This window comes from Anastrepha obliqua, chromosome 1 (assembly GCF_027943255.1).
Source record: "Anastrepha obliqua isolate idAnaObli1 chromosome 1, idAnaObli1_1.0, whole genome shotgun sequence".
Classification (NCBI taxonomy): Eukaryota; Metazoa; Arthropoda; class Insecta; order Diptera; family Tephritidae; genus Anastrepha; species Anastrepha obliqua.
The window spans coordinates 27,054,927-27,077,590 of NC_072892.1; the positions used below are offsets into that span (position 1 = coordinate 27,054,927).

General features: G+C 34.9%; 1 protein-coding gene across 2 annotated transcripts in view; it reads left to right on the plus strand.

The window, feature by feature from the left end:
• LOC129253449 (CD81 protein) overlaps positions 1-21,469 on the plus strand; it is a 40,770-nt gene extending 19,301 nt beyond the window's left edge. Inside the window, exons 1-5 of one of the 2 annotated variants that reach the window (XM_054891821.1) lie at positions 10,606-10,917; positions 15,261-15,455; positions 16,148-16,327; positions 16,473-16,688; positions 20,643-21,469. In XM_054891821.1, the coding sequence (XP_054747796.1) occupies positions 10,834-10,917; positions 15,261-15,455; positions 16,148-16,327; positions 16,473-16,688; positions 20,643-20,792 (825 nt within the window). In that variant the 5' untranslated portion in view covers positions 10,606-10,833 and the 3' untranslated portion in view covers positions 20,793-21,469. Of the gene's footprint in view, positions 1-10,605; positions 10,918-15,260; positions 15,456-16,147; positions 16,328-16,472; positions 16,689-20,642 lie in introns of those variants that run through there. The other variant, XM_054891823.1, reaches the window with a different exon arrangement.
• Positions 21,470-22,664: the final 1,195 nt, after the last annotated feature.

Genomic DNA, 22,664 nt, shown 5'->3' on the forward strand with positions numbered 1-22,664 from the left:
ATGAAATTATAATACTTTTTTTAACGAAATTAGTTTTACTTAATCATAAATATTAAACAAAAAATTTACTTTTCATTCGAAATGGTCACCATTTTCTTATATTCCATTTGCGTACCTTCAAACGATTAGGCCATTCAGCTACTGCAGCACGCACGGTTTAAATGGATATTGACGTCGCTGCTCGAACCAAAGATTTTTTGAGACTCTCCAAATTTCTGTAAGGCCATCCTCTTCAATTCTGATCACAATTGTAGTCCAATGGATTCAGATCTGGACTTCCACACGGCCAATCTTCTGCGGCTATAAGCCCAGGAATATCAGGAATGTTGTTTTTTAACCACTGTTGGGTGGTTTTTGCCTTATGGGCTATAGCGGAATCTTGTTGGAAGAGTCAACGCTCTCCATTGATGAGGGTACTGCTCAACTGCTTCACCACGCCGTTTTAGACATCTTCCTCGTACATTTTGGCCCAATTTTAACCCTTTTTTTGCAGAAATGAAGAAATGTAACACCTTTGCAAGACACTCTCCACCAAACCATTACGGAGGCTACGCTGAACCAGTGGAACAACATTTTTTGCGTCTTTAGAAGTTTTAACATAGCTTTTGTCGTTTTGCTTATTAAAAACTTCTTCAACAGTGAAAATTGTCTCATCTGTGAAAAAAATATTTTCATGGCCGTTGGCTGCGAGCCACTGAAGAAGCTGATGCATGTCGAATCTAATTTTCTTCAAGTGCGTTGTTAAAAGATGACCAGTTGAGCGGCGGAAGGCTTTCATGTGAAGAGCACCTCTAATTAGTCTTGACATGAATCTGGTCGATACATTCATTTCCCAGGATATGATTTTATGCTTCCTAAGGGGATTTATGCGAATTCTTTCTCGAACGGCTTTTATGGCTGCACTGGTTCTAACCGCGCGAAGACGACCACTTTTTTTCTGCCTGTCACTTCAGACGTTTGGGAAAAGTTAATTGAGTTTGATCGTGCGGTAAACAAACATTCTCGATATATTAAGTTTTTTCAGCAATTCGTAAATCTCACTTGCACTTTTACCACACTTTTGTAATGCAGTCACTGCAATGCTATTTTCCTTAGCTCCCCACTCCATTGTTAACAAGGAAATTTGCCACGAAACTGAGTAGAAAATGCATTCGAACAAAAGCAAAAATAACCGAACTTTTTTCTGTGAATTTTTTCTCGCCATATGCATTAAAATATTTGTCAAAGAATTTATGGTAAAACTAAATATAAGATTTTATTTTTGTTTTTTATTATTATTTTAAATTTAAATCATTCGACTTTTATGTTTAAATCTTATTTTATTTTGTTTAATCTTATTACACTTTATATAAATTTTTCTTTTTTCCTAAATTTTATTTGAGTTTATGTTACTTGACTTGATTTTATTTTACTTTTTTTTAATTTTATTATTATTCATATTTTTTGTTAATTTTACTTTGTTTTGTTTTATTTTATTTTTAACTTTATTTTATTTATTTCATTTTATTTCACTTCACTTCACTTTATTTTATTTTACTTAATTTTTTTATCGTATTTTATTTTCTTTTTTTAATTTTATCATTATTCATATTTTTTTAAATTTTACTTTATTTTATTTTACTTTGTCAAAGAATTTATGGCAAAACTAAGTACAAGATTTTATTTTTGTTTTTTATTATTATTTTAAATTTAAATCATTAGACTTTTATGTTTAAATTTTATTTTATTTTGTTTAACCCTTAACCACCTAGCGTCGGTCACGGTGACTCTGAGCGATCTATTTTTTCAAATATTTCCGTTACTACGCGGGCCCCACGCCTGTGACTCTGTGTACCTTTTCTCCTCCCTCTTCAGTTTGCGCTCTGCGCTCGGCCAAGCAACACGTGCGCGCAGTGAAAAGAATCAGGTAAATATATATCGTATGCGGTCCTGGTGACCGACGTTAGGTTGTTACGTTTCTTTTAGTGTTAACATTTTCTTATCGTCTTTTGGGTTCAGCATGTCTCAACGTGATCGAAATATCTGTAGATGGTTAGAAGAGAGTGACTCAGATGCTGAGGATCAAAGGGACGAGCCGGAATTGCCAAATGAAGACTGCAGTGACGTAGAAGATGTACCTTTAGACCACGTGATTGAAAGTGAGTGTCAATCAGACTCTGAATTTGATGTTGACGAGTTATGTGAAAATAATGATGATGGTGATGTGCCAGTTGATGATCAATCTTCAGATGACGATGTTCCATTGGCAAGATACCGAAACTATTTCGGAAAAAATCGGTTCCGTTGGTCGAGCCGACCTCCAGTTTCGCGATCGAGGACTTTGCAACACAACATCATTCATCAACCTCCAGGATTGAAAAGGAACTTCAGAGATGTTTTGAACAGAAATACAAAACCATCCGATATTTGGCAGTTATTTTTCATTGATGATATGTTAGAAGAAATTGTTAAGTATACAAACGAAAAAATTATCAAGATAAGACCAAACTATCAAAATCAGACATGTGTTCATGACCTCGACGTAATGGAGCTAAAAGCTTTGATCGGTATGTTGTACTATACCGCAATTTTCAAAGAAAACCACACACATTACACATGTTGGTACAGCACAGATGGCACAGGAAGAGAGATTTATCGTTGTATAATGAGCAAGAACAGGTTTGAAATACTGCTGAATTGCCTTCGATTTGATGATGCGAGCACCAGAGATGAACGCCGTAGCACTGACAAAGCTGCACCTATATCTCAGCTGTTTGGTAAGCTGATACAAAACTGCAATTTGTTCAATTGGCAGTTACGCTTGTATTGACGAGATGTTGGTGGCTTTCCGTGGGAGATGCGGCTTCAAAATGTACATGCCGAAAAAACCCAACAAATATGGATTAAAAATTATGTGCATGACTGACGCCAGAAATGGATATCTTGTTGATGGCTACATATACTTGGGAAAAGACTCAGATAGCCAAGGCTTGCCCGATGAATACCAACGACTGAACAAACCCACGCAATCAATTTTGCGACTGATTGCATCGATTGAAGGAACCCACAGAAATGTTACGACTGATAACTGGTTTACTTCAGTAGAGCTAATGAAAATCCTGAAGCAAAAACAGCTGACACTTAGGGACCCTTAAAAAAAATAAAAGGGAAGTACCTCCCCAATTTCTACCTAGCCGTCACCGAGGCGTTGGCTCTTCGATTTTTGGATTTACGTCAGATGCAACATTGGTGTCTTATGTACCAAAGCAAAACAAATCCGTGCTTGTTCTCTCCAGCATGCATCATATGCCAACCATTGATCCACAAAAACAAAAGCCAGAAATGATCACTTTCTATAATAGCACCAAAGGAGGCGTCGATACATTAGATCAGAAATGTGCCATTTATTCAACTTCTCGACGCACACAGCGCTGGCCAATGGCAGTGTTCTACAGAATGCTGGATGTATCTGCGGCAAATTCATACATCATCAGCAACATGAACCAAGCTCAGAGAAAGGTGCCCAGACTGAATTTCATGAAACAACTGGCTAAAGAACTTATCGAACCTCATTTGAGACGTCGAGTGAACCAGTTTGGATTGCAGAGGGATCTTCAGAATGCTATTCGCCGGGTTCTCAAAATAGATGAAGAACCAAGATCATTTTCGGCAGGCAGCTCTGATAAATTAGAAACACGCAAACTTGCTCAACGTGTGACCCAAAAAAAAAACGTAAAACATTCCATTTGTGTTTTCAGTGCAAAAATCCAATTTGCGTTGAATGTTCTCAAAAAATGTGTATAAGCTGCCGCGACAAATTGTAAATGTTAGGGGGCTGTAATTTTGTAATGATTGTGATTTGATTGTGCCAATGATAGTTTTATATAAGAGGTTATATACTTAAGTTACTAAAATAATTAAAAAAATATTGATCTCATTGATTGTTATTGCTTAGCTCTCAGTTTAATAAAGAACCTATAATTTGTTGAAATATTTGTAAGTGAACTTTGATTAATAATAATAAAAAGAAAAAAATGTTAATTTTAAGAATTTATTAAAACAATTTGAAATAAAAACAACTAAAGAACTTAATGTGGTTTAATTTTTTGCCAATTTATGACTTTTTAACCTTGTTAATAGTACTTAAACCCAAGCGGTCACCATGACCGACGTTAGGTGGATGTGTTACTGGAATACACGTTAGGTGGCTAAGGGTTAATCTTATTACACTTTATATAAATTTTTCTTTTTTTCTAAATTTTATTTGAGTTAATGTTACTTGACTTGATTTTATTTTGCTTTGTTTTCTTTTATTTTATTTTTAATTTTTTTAATTTTATTATTATTCATATTTTTTGTTAATTTTACTTTGTTTTATTTTATTTTATTTTATTTTATTTTTAACTCTATTTTATTTATTTCATTTTATTTCACTTCACTTCACTTTATTTTATTTTACTTTTATTTGATTTTAGGTATTGCACTTTGCATTATGTTATTTTACTTAATTTTTTTTTCTTTTTTTTTAATTTTATTTGATTTTATTTCACTTCACTTTATTTTATTTTACTTAATTTTTTTATCGTATTTTATTTTCTTTTTAATTTTATCATTATTCATATTTTTTTAAATTTTACTTTATTTTATTTTACTTTGTCAAAGAATTTATGGCAAAACTAAGTATACGATTTTATTTTTGTTTTTTATTATTATTTTAAATTTAAATCATTAGACTTTTATGTTTAAATTTTATTTTATTTTGTTTAATCTTATTACACTTTATATAAATTTTTCTTTTTCTCTAAATTTTATTTGAGTTAATGTTACTTGACTTGATTTTATTTTGCTTTGTTTTTTTTTATTTTATTTTTAATTTTTTTAATTTTATTATTACTCATATTTTTTGTTAATCTTACTTTGTTTTATTTTATTTTATTTTTAACTTTATTTTATTAATTTCATTTTATTTCACTTCACTTCACTTTATTTTATTTTACTTTTTTTAGTTTTATTTGATTTTAGGTATTTCACTTTGCATTATTTTATTTTACTTAACTTTTTTTTTTTTTTTTTAATTTTATTTGATTTTATTTCACTTTGCTTTATTTTATTTTACTTCATTTTTTAATTTTACTTTATTTTATTTATGTGATTTTATTTCACTTCGCTTAATTTTATTTTACTTAATTTTTTTTATTTTATGTTATTTTGTTAATTTTATTATTATTCATATCGTTTTTAATTTTATTTTTTTTTTTTTTTATTTTATTTGATTCCATTTCATTTTGGTTTACTTTTATTCTACTTAATTTTTTTAATTTTACTTTATTTTATTTATTTGATTTTTGTATTAATATATTTTATTTTATTTCACGAGTATTTCAATAAATTTCCCGTATTGAAGAGCAATAAACATTTCCTAAATTTATGGCTAAAACATCGATTTGTATTTACTAAACAAGTGCATACGTATTTGCATATGCGGATATACGAAAGTTTATTTGTATTCCAAACATTTCACGCCGCTTACGCACGATGGCGCTATCGAATAGCCGAGAAAAGCAATACACATTCACCATATGGGCACTTTCAATTGAATCAAACAGAAATTGCAAACATGCTATATACGTATGTTTATTCACTAAGTAATAAAAACAATTAAAAAAAAATTTTGTGAAATGTAAAAAATTTTGTGGTAGTGTGTGCTATGAATTATTGATATGGAAACTTATGAACTCGAGTGCGTCCAACCCACAGCTAACGTAGGCAAAGAAATTACACCAAAAAGAACTTGATATACATATGTACATATGTATGTATGTATGTACATCGGTATAAGAATACACATACTTCGTATTTATTGAACATATTTATGTATGTATGTATGTATGTACATTGAACTCATAATATAACATATTTATACAAAAATTGGCTTCAAATATTATAATTTGGTCTCATATAATTGTGAATATTTGAATGAGGAAACGCATTAAAAGGAGGAGAGGAACTACAAAAGGGTACATAAAAGGTGCCGGCACCTTTTAGGATTCATAAAGCCCTTTACTTTTTTACACGATTTTGAAATAACACGGTTCACTAACAAATTTTTATACACGTTCTTGCGCGAATCTCAAAACAAAAAATGTTCTTCAAAACAAAACGTAATTCTTACAATTATACAATTATTAACTAAAAATCTGTCATGTAAGGTAAAAGCAATAAGTATATACATTTTAGAGCCAACCAAGTCCGACTGGGCATTAACATTTCCAGGTCATCTATAGGCCATGTCTGGCTGGATAACAAGCATTGTACAAGGTGGCATAGGAATAATCATCCCATTTAGTTTTTGAATCATTTTTTTTTACTGAAAAACAATTATTTCGAGTGATGCGCATCTATAAGTACAGTTATGTGAAAAATAATAGGGGCAGTGCCTACCCAAACTTACATTATATTTACAATCGAATAAAAAATCGAAAATTCTTTCTTTTTTAAACGATTTATTTTTTCTTAAACGGTAGAAAAAAGATTAATAACAAAATTTTTCCTATTCCTATAATATATTTTGTTTTTTTTTTTTTTTGTGATTTTATATGAATTTATATATGTAGTTTAACGTGTGAAAAAAATAAGGACACTTCATGAAATCTTAAAGTTATAAATAACTTAAGTAAAACTAAATAGATATTTTAACTGAATATTGTTGCATAAAGCCTTAGTGCCATATTAGTACTTTGTTGCGGATCCTTTGTTATCCAGAACAGCAGCACATCTTCTAGGCATTGAGTCGACCAAATTTTGACAAACATGTACCGGTATTGCGTTCCACGCATCCTGAATAAGATTCCAAAGCTGGTCGCAACTTGGTGGAACCACTTCTTTGTGGACTTTGCCGTATGTTTTGGGTCACTATCCTGCTGGAAGACCCATATGAGTGGCATATCTTCTTTGGCATACAGCAGCATTGTATTTTTCAAAATTTCAATGTAATCAGCCGATTTCATTATGTTCTGGATGCGATATAGATGACCCACACCATAATAAGAGAATGGCCTCCATACCCTGATGCTACCACCACCGTGTTTGATCGTCTTTAAAGTATATTTTGGATTGAATTCTTGATGGATAGGCCTTCTTACATGGTGGACACCACTATCAGAAGAAAACAAGTTTACTTTTGTTTCATCGGACTACAGAATGCTACCCGATTTTTCTTTAGCAAAGTGTAATCTTTGTTTTATGTTCTCTTTGGATAACAATGGCACTTTTCCCGCACTACGGGCTCTCAATTCCTCACCGATGAGTGTTTTTCGAATCGTTGATGTGTCAACGTCAATGTTTAAATCATTTTTTATTCGTTTAGATGTTATAAATGGATCTTTTTTTACGCATCGAATAATACTTCTCTTTATAGTAGGTGTAATTTTTGGTTTTCTACCACGGGTTTCATGCTTGGGAATCCATTTAATAGCATTTTCGACCATCGTTTTTGAAATACCGAGCATTTGTGCAATTTTTCTGTATGAATTTCTGCTTTTACTTAAATTTTTAATATTATTTCTAGTAGCGTGGCCGCAGTGCATATTTCTACCCATATTTGCCTAAAAAGTTACAAAATTGCAATTTATTTAGCAATTAATGTGAAGCTGTGAATTTGTTTTACGCAGTTACTTAAAAAAAACAAGTCTCTCTAATTTTTAATATAGTACTGTATTTTTACCAAAACGAAAAACTGTCCTTATTATTTTTCACAGCAGAAATCGCGCACTTCTTAAAGAAAATAATTTGTTATCTAAACGAAAGAAAAAGACACACAAATTGTAACGGGATTTCTCAATGTCGTTTACAAGCTTTGCTATACAACTCTCTTTTAGCACAAATTCTTTCATTTTACATGAATTCGCAAACACAAAAAACGGTGAATACAACTGTCCTCATTATTTTTCACATAACTGTATATTTTGAGCTTTAAGCGCTCCACTACTCGTCTGTTTTTATACTGCAGCTGTCTAGCGACTGCACAAGCGTCGGATATGACGTCATTTGCAAAAATTGTATTATTTTATTAATTTTCCGTTAGGGTGATTAATTTTGCGCCACTCGTTGTTTAAACAACTCGAGAAGCCAAAAAAATAGTCGCTAATAACAGACTTTGTTGCAACGAAAAAAACAACAGAAGCCTTTAATAATTTCAAAAAAACCCGACCCGACTGGACATACATATCTGACATATCTAGCATTTTTCGTCCAGAGCGTAAAACATTGTTTTTTTTCCTAATTTCAATTTGAGTTCTTACTCAAATATTAACTTTTTTGTTTTTTGTAATAAAAATCAATTGTTTTTGTTCTATAAATATTTATGTAATATGGATTTCATTAGTACTTCTTCTGCACGGTTTTTTGAGAAAATATTTAGAGGTTTTTCATTTTACACGATTTTTTGAAGGATATACTAATCTCCCAAATTTTCTATGTATATGTCGCATGTATTTCTTTTTTCTTCAGTGTAAAAACAGAGTTGGATGTATTTTGTTGCCGTTCATCGATTGTTGGGAGGTTGTTTTCACCAAAGTACTACTATGGCAATAAATTATGAAGCATTTTAAGAATTGCAAATGTTTCTGCCAGACGAATAAAATAATGATCGGCATGGAATACGCTTAGTAACCACTTTTTCATGAGTTGGCAGGTTTCTTAAGCATCTTCTGGCTAATCCCACGCTTATACGGAGTTAAATGCTTTGCATATCGCCAATTGCCATAATAATAGTTTGGGGAAAAAGAAATTCATTAATTTTGCGCAAACGGTTTAAAATGATTTCCAGAGCGGATGGACACCAAATTGACGCAATATAAACGGATTTCTCTAAAGGCTTCGATAAAATCTCCCATACGATTTTAGTAACTAAATTGACATTTCTCGGTTTTCATTCGACTCTCCTTGATGGGATTCGATCCTATTTAATAAAGAGGTGCAGCACAATAGTTATTGATGGGGTTTCGAGGCAGTTTATTGATACATCTGGTGCACCTCAGCGTAGTATGCTTAGGACCTTTGTTATTTGTTTTGTTTATTAATGATATCTGTTCGTGTTTCTTCCTTGCTAATTTTCTTCCCTATGCTGATGATCTAAAAGTTTATGGTGAAATAAGAAATTCTAAAGCTAAATACACACCAGGCAACCGTTGCAGCAACTCGGCCATGTTGAAGCAACCGTTGCCTCGTGTGTAGCTGTGTTGCCAAATGATTTTCGTGTTGCTGCAACCGTTGCCTGAAATATCAAATAAATTTGATTTTTGGGATAGGTTGCTGCAACCGTTGCTTCGTGTGTATCATTGTTTACTGCTTTTACTCGTTCAGTTCGTTGAAAACAAGCTAAGAAGAAGGTTTGTGCGGAGTAAAATAAAGTGAAAAAGGAAAAAATGGCAATTGAAAATAATGAAAATTATGTTAATTTTATTAACGAATATAAAAATTTCAGAGAGTTGTGTGATATAAGTAGTGAAAAATATAAAAATAAAAATTTTAGAAAAAAAGCATACGAACAATTAAAAAATGAATACAATAAAATTGATAAAAATTTCAAGTCCGCAAAAGAGGTTCCTATTGCAAGATACCGCAAAGTTATTGCCAGTCTAATTTCTGCTGATATTGCCTCTCTCATTATAGTATCTTGTTTCGTTATTTTAGCCTTTACGAAGTCCAACAATTTTCTAAACAGGGCTTCGTCCATCCTCATGTCATTTTTATAGTCCGCTGGCTCATTTTCCTTTAGTTCTTTCAGCAGCCTCTCGTTCGAAAATTCGATTTTTTTTAAAAGCCAATTTTTGGACCAAATTTTCTTTCTCTTCTTTTGTTGCATCTCTTCTTCCTCATTTTCGTACAAAAGCTCGTCAATTATAATAAGAGAAGTAATTTTACGTATTTCGTCGATCATTTAAAAAATTTAATTTTACTATCTTCCGCTTGTACCTTTCCTGCACCACAGTTATACACAATACTGAGATTGAAGCAACGGTCGCAACGTGTTTCTTAAGCAAAGGCAACACGTTGCTGCAACCCGTTGCTTCAACGGTTGCCTCGTGTATATCTAGCTTACTGATTCAGCCATCCTACAGACTGAGCTGAATATTTTAACATTAACAATAAATTATTCTTAAGGCGCTTTCCGTCTTGTTGCTCAGAATCAATCGTTGGACTCATATGCTTCATAATAGTGGCATGATACGTAGAATTGCTTTTGTTGGCCTAAAAACTATCATTCAACAAATTTCAAAGAAAAATTTTTTCATACATACATACAAGCAAAAAAACTTCTCTGATAGCCAAATTAGTCGCTGCAACGTTAGCCGAGCACTGGCTAAGGAGTGAAGGAGTCAAGTCTACATACAGCAGCATAATTTCATATTTCCCAGAAGGTATACAATAACTGAAAAAACTCTTGATGTAGTTTTTTTCAGAATTCACATTCAAAATATACAAAATAGAAATTATTTCACTTGCTTCATAACAAGAAAATAAACCATTCAATAAAAAAGCGGTATGACAAAAGTACGCATACATCCATTTGATTTGGTTCACTCAAGCAAAGCAAGCATTGGAAAAGTAGCTGTAAAGTATCGTTCTCCGAAAATTTCAGTTGATAAATCGTCGTTTCTATTACAAACATGCGATTTTTTATTTCTTGGTTTGTCGCTAGTCCTGTCATGTGGGTAAAATAGTGAGCCCGAAAAAAGAAACTTTTTCTGATTTAAGAAAATTGGTGTTAAGCACAGAAAAGAATATACATACATATGTAAATCTTACGGCGAAATTGCAAAAATACCAAATTTGAGACGAACAACGGTAAAAATGATTGTTACAAACTACGAAGAGACTAATTCGTTTGAAAATAAAAAGCGAACCGTCCACCCAAAGAAGCTGTCCAGAAGAGATGTCAGCTCCATTTTAAGTGAAGTCGACAAAAATCCGCGACAGTGTGCTCCGAAACTGGTCCAATATATGTCGAGACATCCGGAAAAAGTGTTCATCCAAGAACTATTAAAAAATATCTTAATATTAGCTGATATTTCAACAGGGCATCACGTAAAAAGCCTTTGATTTCAGAAAAAACCGTCGCCGTTGGCTTGAGTTTGACAAGGCAATGGATTTCTGGTCTAAAGTTTTTTTTACGATCAATCAAAATTCAATATATTTGGAAGTGAGAACCGTGTGAAAACAGAGAAAAGTAGGAATGCGGATATGGAATGAAAACTTTGATACCTACTGTCAACCACGGCGGAGGTAGCGTAAGGGTTTGAGGAGCTATTTGATGTTAGAAGATTCTACGGACAGATTTAAATATAAAAAACATATTGGAACAAGATTTGAGGTCATCAGTAGAATGTTTCGGTGTTGAGCAGGGTTGGGTTTTCCAACAAAACAGTGACCCTAAGCATACTGCACTAAATGATAGAGCATGTTTGGGAGCTTTTAGAGCGAAAAATTCGACAAAGTATAGTAACACCAAAATTAAGAAAAAAAATTCTAATAGCAGTCGCCCCTCGGCAAGCCATGGCAAACCTCCGAGTGTATTTCTGCCATGAAAAAGCTCCTCATAAAAATATCTGCCCTTCGGAGTCGGCTTGAAATTGTAGGTCCCTCCATTTGCGGACCAACATCAAGACGCACACCACAAATAGGAGGAGGAGCTCGGCCAAACACCCAAAAAGGGGTTACGCGCCAATATAATATATATATATGTATATACATTTACTATATATTTTATGTACGTTAAAAAATAGTTGATGGAGGCATGGAAGCAATAAATGCGGGTAGAGCTTGTCCAACTGGTTAGATCAATGTCACGACGCCTTCAAACAGCCTACTAAATACTAAAAGTATTCAGCAAAGTTAGGTTTAAAATGAATAAATTTGTTTTGTTTTTTTAAGGTAATTGAACTGTAGAGAAACTTCAGCCATACCGATTTTTGTTGTTGTTGTTTTGTTAATTGTTTTGTTGTAAAGGGAAATAATTAAAGTTTTATATATTCATGAATAAATATGAGTGCCAAAAAAAGCTGCATCAAGAGTTTTTTTCAAATATTGTATACTTCTTCTTCTTAATTGGCGCGATAACCGCTTACGCGATTTTGGCCGAGATTAACAAAGCGCGCCAGTCGTTTCTTTCTCGTGCTAACCGGCGCCAATTGGACACACCAAGTGAAGCCAAGTCCTTCTCCACCTGATCTTTCCAACGCAGAGGAGGCCTTCCTCTTCCTCTGCTACCACCAGCTGGTACCGCATCGAATACTTTCAAAGCCGGAGCGTTTGTATCCATTCGGACGACATGACCCAGCCAACGAAACCGCTGGATCTTTATTCGCTGCGCTATGTCTATGTCGTCGTAAAGCTCATACAGCTCATCGTTCCATCGTCTGCGATATTCGCCGTTGCCAACATGCAAAGGTCCAAAAATCTTACGCAGAATCTTTCTCTCGAACACTCCAAGCGTCGCTTCATCGGATGTTGTCATCGTCCAAGCTTCTGCGCCATACGTTAGGACGGGCATGATGAGAGTCTTGTAGAGTGTTAGTTTTGTTCGTCGAGATTGTATACCCTCTGGGCAATAAGAAAATATTATGCTGTATGTAGACTTATTTCCTTCACTGTATGTGTAAGAGAAAATGGTAAATACATACAGTTTGTCAAGAATATCTTTGCACAGTGAAGAAAAATTTAAAATTTTAGCTTTGATCGAGAATTCCAAAAACAAATAAAAAAGCAAACAAAAATGTATGTAGGTATACACACATTCCATTACTGTACTTTTCTACGACTATTAGGCGCCAACAGTTATTAAATAAACACACACATTACAAAACAACAACAAAACAAGATGTTTACTCTATTTAAAAAGTGTCAAAAAAATCTTTGTAAATAGAGTAAACATCTTTTTTTTGTGTTGTTTTTGTAATGTGTGTGTTTATTTAATAACTGTTGGTGCCTAATAGTCGTAGACAAGTACAGTAATGGAATGAGTGTATAAATTTTTTGTTTGCTTTTTTATTAGTTGTTGGAATTCTCGATCAAACCTAAAATTTTAAATTTTTCTTCACTATGCAAAGATATTCTTGACAAACTGTATGCACATACACTGATGGTCAAAAGTCACCGTCATTTAGTATCTAGAAGATTATAACATCTCCTGCGCCCAGAAGATAATGGAAACATAAAAAGTAGTATATTTAACGAAAACTATGATTTATTTAAATTCTGTTTCAGTTTAAACATAAGGCTAATTCAAGAAGGATTTATAAAAAAAATGGCATATAATGGTTGCTGTGTGCATTTCTGGTGGACAAAAGTCACCGTCATTTAATAAAGTACTTAATCAATTTAAGTGCTAATATTATTTTAGTATGATGTGTGTTTGCCGTTATTTTTGATGACAGCTTGCAATCGTTTCTGTATCGATTGATCCAGTTTTTTGGTAACATCTGGGCTTATTTTCTGCCATTCCTGTACCAGCGTTTGCTTAAGCATATTTTTTGAGGTAACGTGATGCTCCCGAATGCGCCGCTCCAAATTGTCCCATAAATGTTCTATTGGTGACTGTGGCGGAGTTTTCAGGTATGGGGAGTGTTGTACAAGACCCGCAAACGAACTATTTCTGCGGTGTGCTTGGGGTCATTGTCATGTTGGAAATAAGTCTGATTCAATGCCAAGCTTTTGAGCACTTTTTTGGAGATTTTCTTTAAGGATATTCAAATAAAGTCCTTTGTCCATTATTTCATCGATAAAGACGAGCTCTCCGACACCAGCCGCCGACATGCATCCCCATACCATGACTCCAGCACCACCGTGTTTCACAGTTGTTTGTATATGCTTCTCTGCTAAATCATCGCCCTGCTTTCTCCACGTTAAAACACGTCCGTCTGATTTAAATATGCAAAATTTACTTTCATCAGAGAAGATAACTTTTTCCCAGAAATCTATTCCCTTGCTTAAATGCTCTTTTGGGAAGGAAAGACGCTTCGTTTGGTTGGCCTTGCTGATCTGTGGTTTTTTTCTGCATACTCTGGCGTTATAACCAGCGGAATTCAGCGCCCTGCGCACAGTACGTGGGTGCACAACTGTACCAGTGCTTTCCTTTATCGATGCAGCAATTTCTGTTGACGGAGTTTTTGGCTCTTTTTTAACTATTTTTATTATTTCAAGCTTTTCTCGTTCAGGTAGTGCCGGCGATCGTCCACTCCTTGCCAAATATTTGCACTTTGGTTCATCTTTAAATCTTTTTATTATTCCAGTAATAGTGGTGCGTGGACGATTTACTAATGAGCATATCTCCCGAATGGTCTTGCTTTGATTGTACGCATTTAAAATAATTTTTCTCTCTTCAATTGTGGTTTTTCTCCTTTTTTGATTCATTTTTAACAATCACGCGGCGTCAGTAAAATTTTTTAATTAAGTACCGTTATAGAATGTATACAGATCAGTCTTAAAGCTACCATACTAAACGAACTCACTGAAAAAAGGAGCCAGATTGGCTTAAATTTTTGTTAAAATTGTTTTAAAAGGCAAGCCGAGCTGACGTGACGGTGAATTTTGTCCTCAAAAAGGTGACAAAAATATTTTATTTTTCATTTTTCCAAAAATGGGCTAGTAAGAGAAAGGTATTTAAACTGAAATAGAAATTAAATAAATCATAGTTTTTGTTAAATATGCTACTTTTCATGTTTTCATTATATTCTGGGCACGGGAGATATTATAATCATCTAGATACTAAATGACGGTGACTTTTGTCCATCTGTGTATGTATATGTTCATGCGCATACATACATATGTAGTTCTTTAAGGTACAGTGATTCAAATTTGCAAATATTTGTGTATTTAATTCTTCCGGAACTTCTCCGATATTTTCCAATTTTGTATTTTCGCACGCAAACAAAGCAGGTGATGGCCACTTTATACATACATACATTTCTACTCGAACAAAAGGTCCGGGATGTTTCGCATTGGAAGAAGAAACCATTTACAATCCAATATCATTCAATCCTCATTCCCTCTTCATGCCCATTTTTCGAATACAAAAAAGCTTTCTGAGCTGTTTTGGGCGTTCGCGTGTTTGCGCGTTATATTGGAAAATAAATAAACATTAGCAGACCACTTGGTTAGCCTGCCCATTTTCACTCACTTAAATTCACATTCATCTAAGTTTTATTTGCGAATTTACTTCCAATAATTTTCGAATGTTATAAATTTTCTTAATTGCGATTTGTGTTTTGGTTTCTTTGCAGATTATTGGTTTGGTCATTGTGGTCGCCTCGGTATGGATGCTCACCGATCCCACATTCGTGCTGTCGATGACGCAATCGTATAATCACTACTACATAGCGCTCTATGTCTTCCTTGGCATTGGTGTGCTGATCACGCTGGGCGCTTTCTTTGGCTGTTGTGGCGTTGTGAAAGAGTCGCAATGTCTGCTTGTATCGGTGAGTTTTACATATAAACATACACATATGCATACCATATATTTATGGTATGATACATTTAATTTTATATGTCATGCGACAACCTCAAAAATTTGTGGCTGTGAATTCCAATTATCGCTCATAAAAATCAATTGAAGTGGACGCTATCGCCCACGCCTTGAACGGCTGCACTCTCCAGCCGGCGATGAGGCGCTGTACGCATTTAGCCACCCACTGCGCGCTGTACTAAATATGTATGTAAGCGTGCTGCCATTCGTAGTGCCGTAGGCGCCATGGGTATGTTCGTAGGCGACTCGCGAAAATTCTTAGCAGCTGCAAACTTTTGGCGGCGTGTTGCATACATTTTTTTATGCATATGTACTTGCATATCGCTCATTTGCTGCAAGAGTGTCAAAATCAAAAAAAATAAGTATCATAAATTAGATAACTGCAAAAATTAACTCAAGCTCTTATTGTATGATGCGTAAAAATATGTGGCCATTTCAATTAACAGTATCTTATTAGCTGGAGGCCTGCCCTTACTTTTACTTAGGGAAACAAAGTAAAGTGAAAACTTTGAAGCCGTTTTTCTCAAAATAAATCTTTTTTTTTTTTTTGGATTGTGACACTCTTGCAGCAAAAGAGTGATGTGTATTTTTATTCTGTTTTTATGATTACGAACATGATTTATGACTTCAGTGTTTATTTTGTAGTTCTTCTGCGTAATTTTGGTTGTGATGGTGGCCCAGATTGCCGCCGGCGCATGGGCATTCCACAATAAAGACAAACTCGATGACATTGTACGCGCTTCGGTGAAGTATTCCGTGCAGGAGGAGTATGGGCAATTGAGCATGAGTTCGCGCACCGTCACATTTGATACCATACAGAAGAATGTATGTACATGCCATAGATACGAGTGGAATGTGCAATGTTTATTTATTTTCATATGCACAGATTTTCACGCCTACAAATGTAAACACAAACAAGTTGATACTCAAATTTCTTCTCTTTTTTTCTGCTATTTTTACTTCGTTACAGTTGCAATGTTGCGGCGCTGATGGACCGGCCGATTGGGCAACGAGCCGTTTCAATAATGTCGATCGCACAAATATCGTTGATATTGCCATTTCATCGATGAATGTATTCTACAATATACCCGAGTCGTGTTGCAAAGATGAGCTGAAGGAAAACGTGTGCGAGATGTCGAGAAAATTGAAATTTGGTGGTTCACTTAATCAGGCAATATATCAACAGGTTCGTTGGAAACTATACTTATTGACATACGAGGGTTGTTTGAAAAGTTTGTGTAAAAATAAGAACCACTTAATTGTTTGGCGCAAACCTTTTTTCATTTTTCGACATACATATGATAGTTTCCTTTTAGACTTATACAATTCGTTTAACGCTGTTCTAGTTTGTTGATCCCATTCGAATAATAGAATTTATCCAAGTCTGACAAATAATAAAAATCAGAAATCAAATGAATAAAATATTTTTCCCGCCAGCCATTTTTGCCAATTGAGGAGCAACTAGTAGTCCGTGGTATCCGAGAGAGCCAAGTCTGGAAAATAGGGAAGATGTGAAACAAGTGTGAACTCTATTTCCATATTAATTTTGCGCCCACAACTGCTGAGGCCTGAGCTGGTGCGTTGTCGTGATGGAAAAAAAAATCAATATTCGAATGCCAAATACAAAGAAATATAGCGATCTGGCCGAAACTTGGTGTGTGTTCCTCCAAGAGATGCTACTAACTAAACATACTTACGATACGCGCCAGCATTGCCATGTCTCTGACTTTGTACCGACTTTTCAAACGACCCTCGTACATATAGTGTTTTCTTTTCTCAAATTTACTTTTCGAGAATTTCGTCGCACGCCCTGCGAAAATGTTGCATATTTCATTTGAAGTAGAAATCTAATAAAAAAAAATGTTTATGCACCACATTTCAAACGTCAATGCTGACAAATGTGAAACGAAGGGATGCCTATAAACTCACTGCAGTGGCTTCCGGTCTATTGGAGAACAAGCAGCCAAAATAGGCATTCCTCACAACATACACTGTCACAGTTGTAAACAACCGGAGAAAAAGGAAACAATCTTACATTTCCTCTGTGAATGTCCTGCCCTTTGGAAGGCGAGAATGTCAACCCTTGGCAAACCACTGTTCGAGAGTCCCGAACAACTGTCTGGCTTAGACGTCAACAACCTAATAAGGTTCTTAAACCGCATAGACTGGATATAGGCTCTTTAATACGTAGTGAGAGTTCATAGGTCCCCTCCCCTCTAAGCCAAGAAGTAGCAGTAAAACATCCTTCGATGGGAGATTAAATAATCTAGTGTGTATAAGTCCTAGGTAAAATCGTTACGCACCATTTGTTCGTCGCCGTCATACGCTGGTAGTCTCCCAATAAGATTGTATTCTTAGCGCATAGAGCGTTTGCGACAGTGAGGCCAAAATCCATCAGTTTCGATGCATTTTTGTGACCCACCGGACGGATTGGCTGTCTCACATAACGTATGTACAAGGCGACGCAAAATAAATCACCCTATAGGAAGATTTATTATTTCTGCAAATAGCGTCGGACGTCCATCATATTTGACACTTGTGAATTAAAGAGTTTCAGCGTACAAACAGTCAAGCCATGGAACGCGTAAAGATCAAAATAAAGAATTCCATCAAATTTAATAAAAAAGTTATTCAAAAACAAAACTGAATGATTGCTGATGATTGATAGATAGAGATACATGAAGTAGATTCGAAGATAAACATCTCTACAACATTTTAATTCGTATATTCAAATAGCCTATTTATGTTTCCAAAAGATATTCGGATGAATTTTGTACAATTAGCGTCATAAATGGTTCTAAGCAGCCACTACTTTTCCAATCATCTAACCTGACCTATTCCATTCCTAACCCATTCCTATGATTCGACGTGTAATAGTAAGACCAAAGGCACCTTAGAGCTTCGTTAGTTTGAAAAAAAATACAGATTTGTAGTATCATTGGGCCCAATACTTTAATCGCTTAAATTGTTGTTGTTGTTGCAACAACATTAAATCCTCGCTAAAATTTTTTGGAGAATGCCACCTATGTCAATTTTCACAGGATATAACTAAATTTCATAGCGTATATCCAACAGTCATGGGGACGTTTGGGTTCGATCATTCGATTTGCTAGTTCGATGTTTTGTAGTGAAATAAAATTAGTTTCAGTGACTGCCAGCGGTATCTCTCGTTATTTCTCTTGCTTCCCTACAGTACTACCTTTTGTTTGTTTTTGAGTAAAAAACCGCTTGTTCTATTACTGCCCCGAAGAAGGAGAAGAAATCCACTCCCAAAGATAGAAAGAAACAATAGGTAGGGTAGACTAAATTACATACGCTATTTCCTCAAAACAAGTCCCGACCCCAACAAGTATTATTATTAATATTTGCGATCGTGCCGACTGGGGCGCAATGTGCCGATAAAAATTAATTCTATTGAGGTCGATTTGCAGCTCTTGACTTTATCTACAGCCAAGTGAACGAGCCATCAGACGTTGTGAAGTCAACATACAGGCTTCATCTCCATATGCCTTTTCGGCCGTCCTTCCTCTTCGGCGAGAGTCTTGCGGATTTCAGTCCAGGGACATTCTGATGATGTCAGTCGCAGGTTTACGGCTTGTGTAGCCTATCCATTTCCACTTTCGTTCGAGTATTTCAATCTCAACCGGCCTTTGTTCGCTTCGAGTAAGAAGCTCGCCAGTAGAAATCCAGTTATCTGACCACCATATGTGCAATAAACAGCGGTTTATAAAAATTTGGAGTATTTTTGTTGTTGAAACCGCGGACCAGGTTGACACCCATACAGCAGTACCTACTTCACATTCGAATTGAAAATCCTTATCTTTGTTCTGGCGGTTAGCTGCTTAGGGTACCGTATGCTTTTAAGCATACCGAATGATGATCTGGCTTTCATTATTCTGTACTCATTGTCAATATTAGCGCCGCCGTCAAGGGTGATTTGGCTACCTAAGTAGACGAACTTGTTTACTTTTTCACTATGAATGCGCCAGGTCGATGGGCATTAATGGTCATAGTCTGCGTCGTTTCAACATATATACAAGTGTTAAACGGGCTTAGGTAAAATGTTCTGGTCAACAATGATGTCCCATAGATCTTAACTGGTGGTTAATACTGCCAAGAGATTGTATACATATAGGTAAAAACTTTAGACCCTACTCGTAATCCAATGTCTTGGAAGATTTAGTAAATTGATTGACCTGTAGTTCGTTGTTGTTGGTATAGTAGCTTGCGGTTCCCTGCTTAAAGCGGAAAAGCCATCATCTAGCCCGCAATATTTCTCAATGAGGGGAAGAACGCAGAACGAGCACCGCAAAGCATAAACTTCCCCATAATAACTTGAGGAATGCTGCTGGTGTGACAGTCATTGGAGGGACATAAATCCAGTAACGTAGACTCGGCTGTCGTGCGAACAGGCTAAGTGCTGGACAGTGTTTTTTTTTTGCTCTAAGATATTCCAAGATTACAAACTGTGATAGGTGCACTGTGCACCCGTCCTAGTTTTGTCGGCGGAAATGGTGAAAGGCAGTGCCCCGTTAGCATCGCTACTCCTAGTCCACAATCTGCCCTTGGGAATATTTAAAAATATTTGGCAAAGCACATTTATGAGAGTACTGTAAAATGTTAATACAAGGTGGCACGAAATTAATCATCCAATAATGTTTTTGAATAACTGTTTTACGAAATCAAAAAAATGATTTGGAGTGATGAAAGTATATGATGATGACCTTTACGCGCTCCATTGCGTATCTGTTTTTTATACTGCAGCTGTATAGTTCACAAGTGTCAAATTTTGTGCCACCTTATCGATACCACAAGACCTTCACCTTATTGTTGTTGTATCATTGAAATATCTAGCTCAGTTCTAAAGGAGTTGAAAGAGGGGTAGATATGTGGCACGTTGACCCATGACAGACCTTATTATGCCCTTCTAGTCCATTGTGCCGCGACACCCTTTAGATAGCCTGTCGTCTGTTAGCGCAAATTTATAATAACGCACATATCAATAATTCAACTATTTAACATTTTAAGATTTCTTATTTATAGTCCTCTTATTTTCGTACAAATAAATTAATTAAACTATTTACTTTTTTCTTCTTTTTCATACCCAATTCATCTGCATACACACATGCGACTGGAGTAGGGTTGCGTTGACAAATTAATTGAGCTCATCTACGAGAATTGGGTACTGCTATTCGGCATCACCGCGGGTGTGATTCTATTGGAACTGTTGGCGCTGACCTTCTCATTGAGCCTTTGCTGTGCGGTACGCAATCAACACTACAAAGCCTGAGAATTACTGAATTCCCAACGGGAAATAAATGACGACGAAAAGTACTAACAAACCAAACCGAAGAGAATGAGGGCAAAAGCATATTAAATCGAAAAAAATGTGAACAAACAAAACTTGTAGGAAGCAAACTCAGCTATGGTGAAGTTGAGGAAAAATAGAGAAAATTATTTAAAAGTAAGTGCAGTGTTAAATAATTTAACAATTTTGAAAGTATTGTGCTAAGCTACTGAAGCGAAGTAGTAGAGCGCAAAGAAATTGTGAAATGTAAGTAGGAAGTAAATTCGAAAAGTGGCATGCAAGTAGTGCAAAAAGGTAAGAAAAATGATTTAAGCGCTTAAAGGAAAATAGTAATATTATGAAAAATAACAGGACTTTGCAGACAGAAAACGTTAAAAAACAAACAAACATAGCATAAAGATATCTAGAAACATTCTAGTAAAATTTTTCACAAAAACTTTTTGTATTTTCCAAACCGTTTTAAAGCAGCAAATAAATAAATAAAACACTCTTTATAAAGGAAACTGAACTTTCATCTTCATACAACAATAATCAAAATGCATAGATACCAAAGCGAATTTATATAAGGCGGTACTAGAGCGACAACCGCATTTACGTGTATTTTGTTTTTGCAATTTAGTGTTTCGAATGTTTCAAATTTCCATGAGCATGTAAACAAAGAAGCAGGTCACATTGACATTCAAAACATCAAATCGTAAAATGAGCTGCTCTAGTGCCACCACCTGAAATGATTTCGCCCCGATAGATACCATAAAAAATAAGGAAAGCACAAAATAGTTTTGATGAAAATTTGCAAATAAATGTAACAAATATAATTTTAGTGCTCCCATGCTCAACTGCACTACTTTGAATAGTTGAAGGAGATCCCTTTGATCCCAACATGTAACTATTTTTAACACTTTATGATGCCAAATTTACGTTTTGCGAAGCACAAATTAAATAATTAAGTAAATATGTTGACAAATAATTTTCTTCAACTGAACAAAAACTGTATACGTTTTGAGTCTTCCGCTAAAAAAATGTATGATTAGTTTTTGCCAAATGCAAATGTAACAAAAATTTTAATTATTTAAAAGTAAAAAAAAATGTTATGAGAATCTCTCAAAGTGAAAAGTACAGTGTGAGATGAAGATGTGAAACTGATTGTTTTTTTATTACAATATAATTTTTTTTTTTACATATTTTTTTTTTCATTATTTATGTAAGATATTTTATTTAACATTCTCAACTCATAAATCAGCAGGTGATTTGCTGCAGCGGCATTTTGAAGGTCGATTTCCTAATAGAATGCAACATCTGGAATACCGAATAGTCATGCACACAATTAGAGCTGCCTTTAGGTTATGTAGTGCTGGCTTTTCTGTACAAAATCTCACTTTCTCCTCTCCTCTAGTGCTCTGTATTTGCAGTCGAAGATATTATTTTATGTAATTCTTAATGTACCTCTTTGCCATCTCTTTGCTATCCTTCAAGAATGAGAAATATTTTGATCTTAAGCCCATTTGCCGAGTCCTACAAAGAGCAGGGCAGTGGCAAAGTGGGTGTTCCAAAATACGCTTACCATTCGCTTTGTTGTTTGTGTTACACGCATTGGCATTTTAGCTGCATGATGTGGGGTGAAGAAGTTCACATTAGAAAATCAGATTAGGTTCAATGAGCGGCTTGAAATCCAAAATTATGAAAATTTTCTTTTGCCCAATTATTTCATATGTACGTACTTACATACCGAATAGGCTGGGGCGTGAATACCATTCGTGAGTGCGTAGGTTTGAATCTCAGCAAAATTATAGAAAACGTTTTTTCTAATAGCGGTCGTCCTCGGTAGGCAATGGCAAAACCTCCGAGAGTAATTCG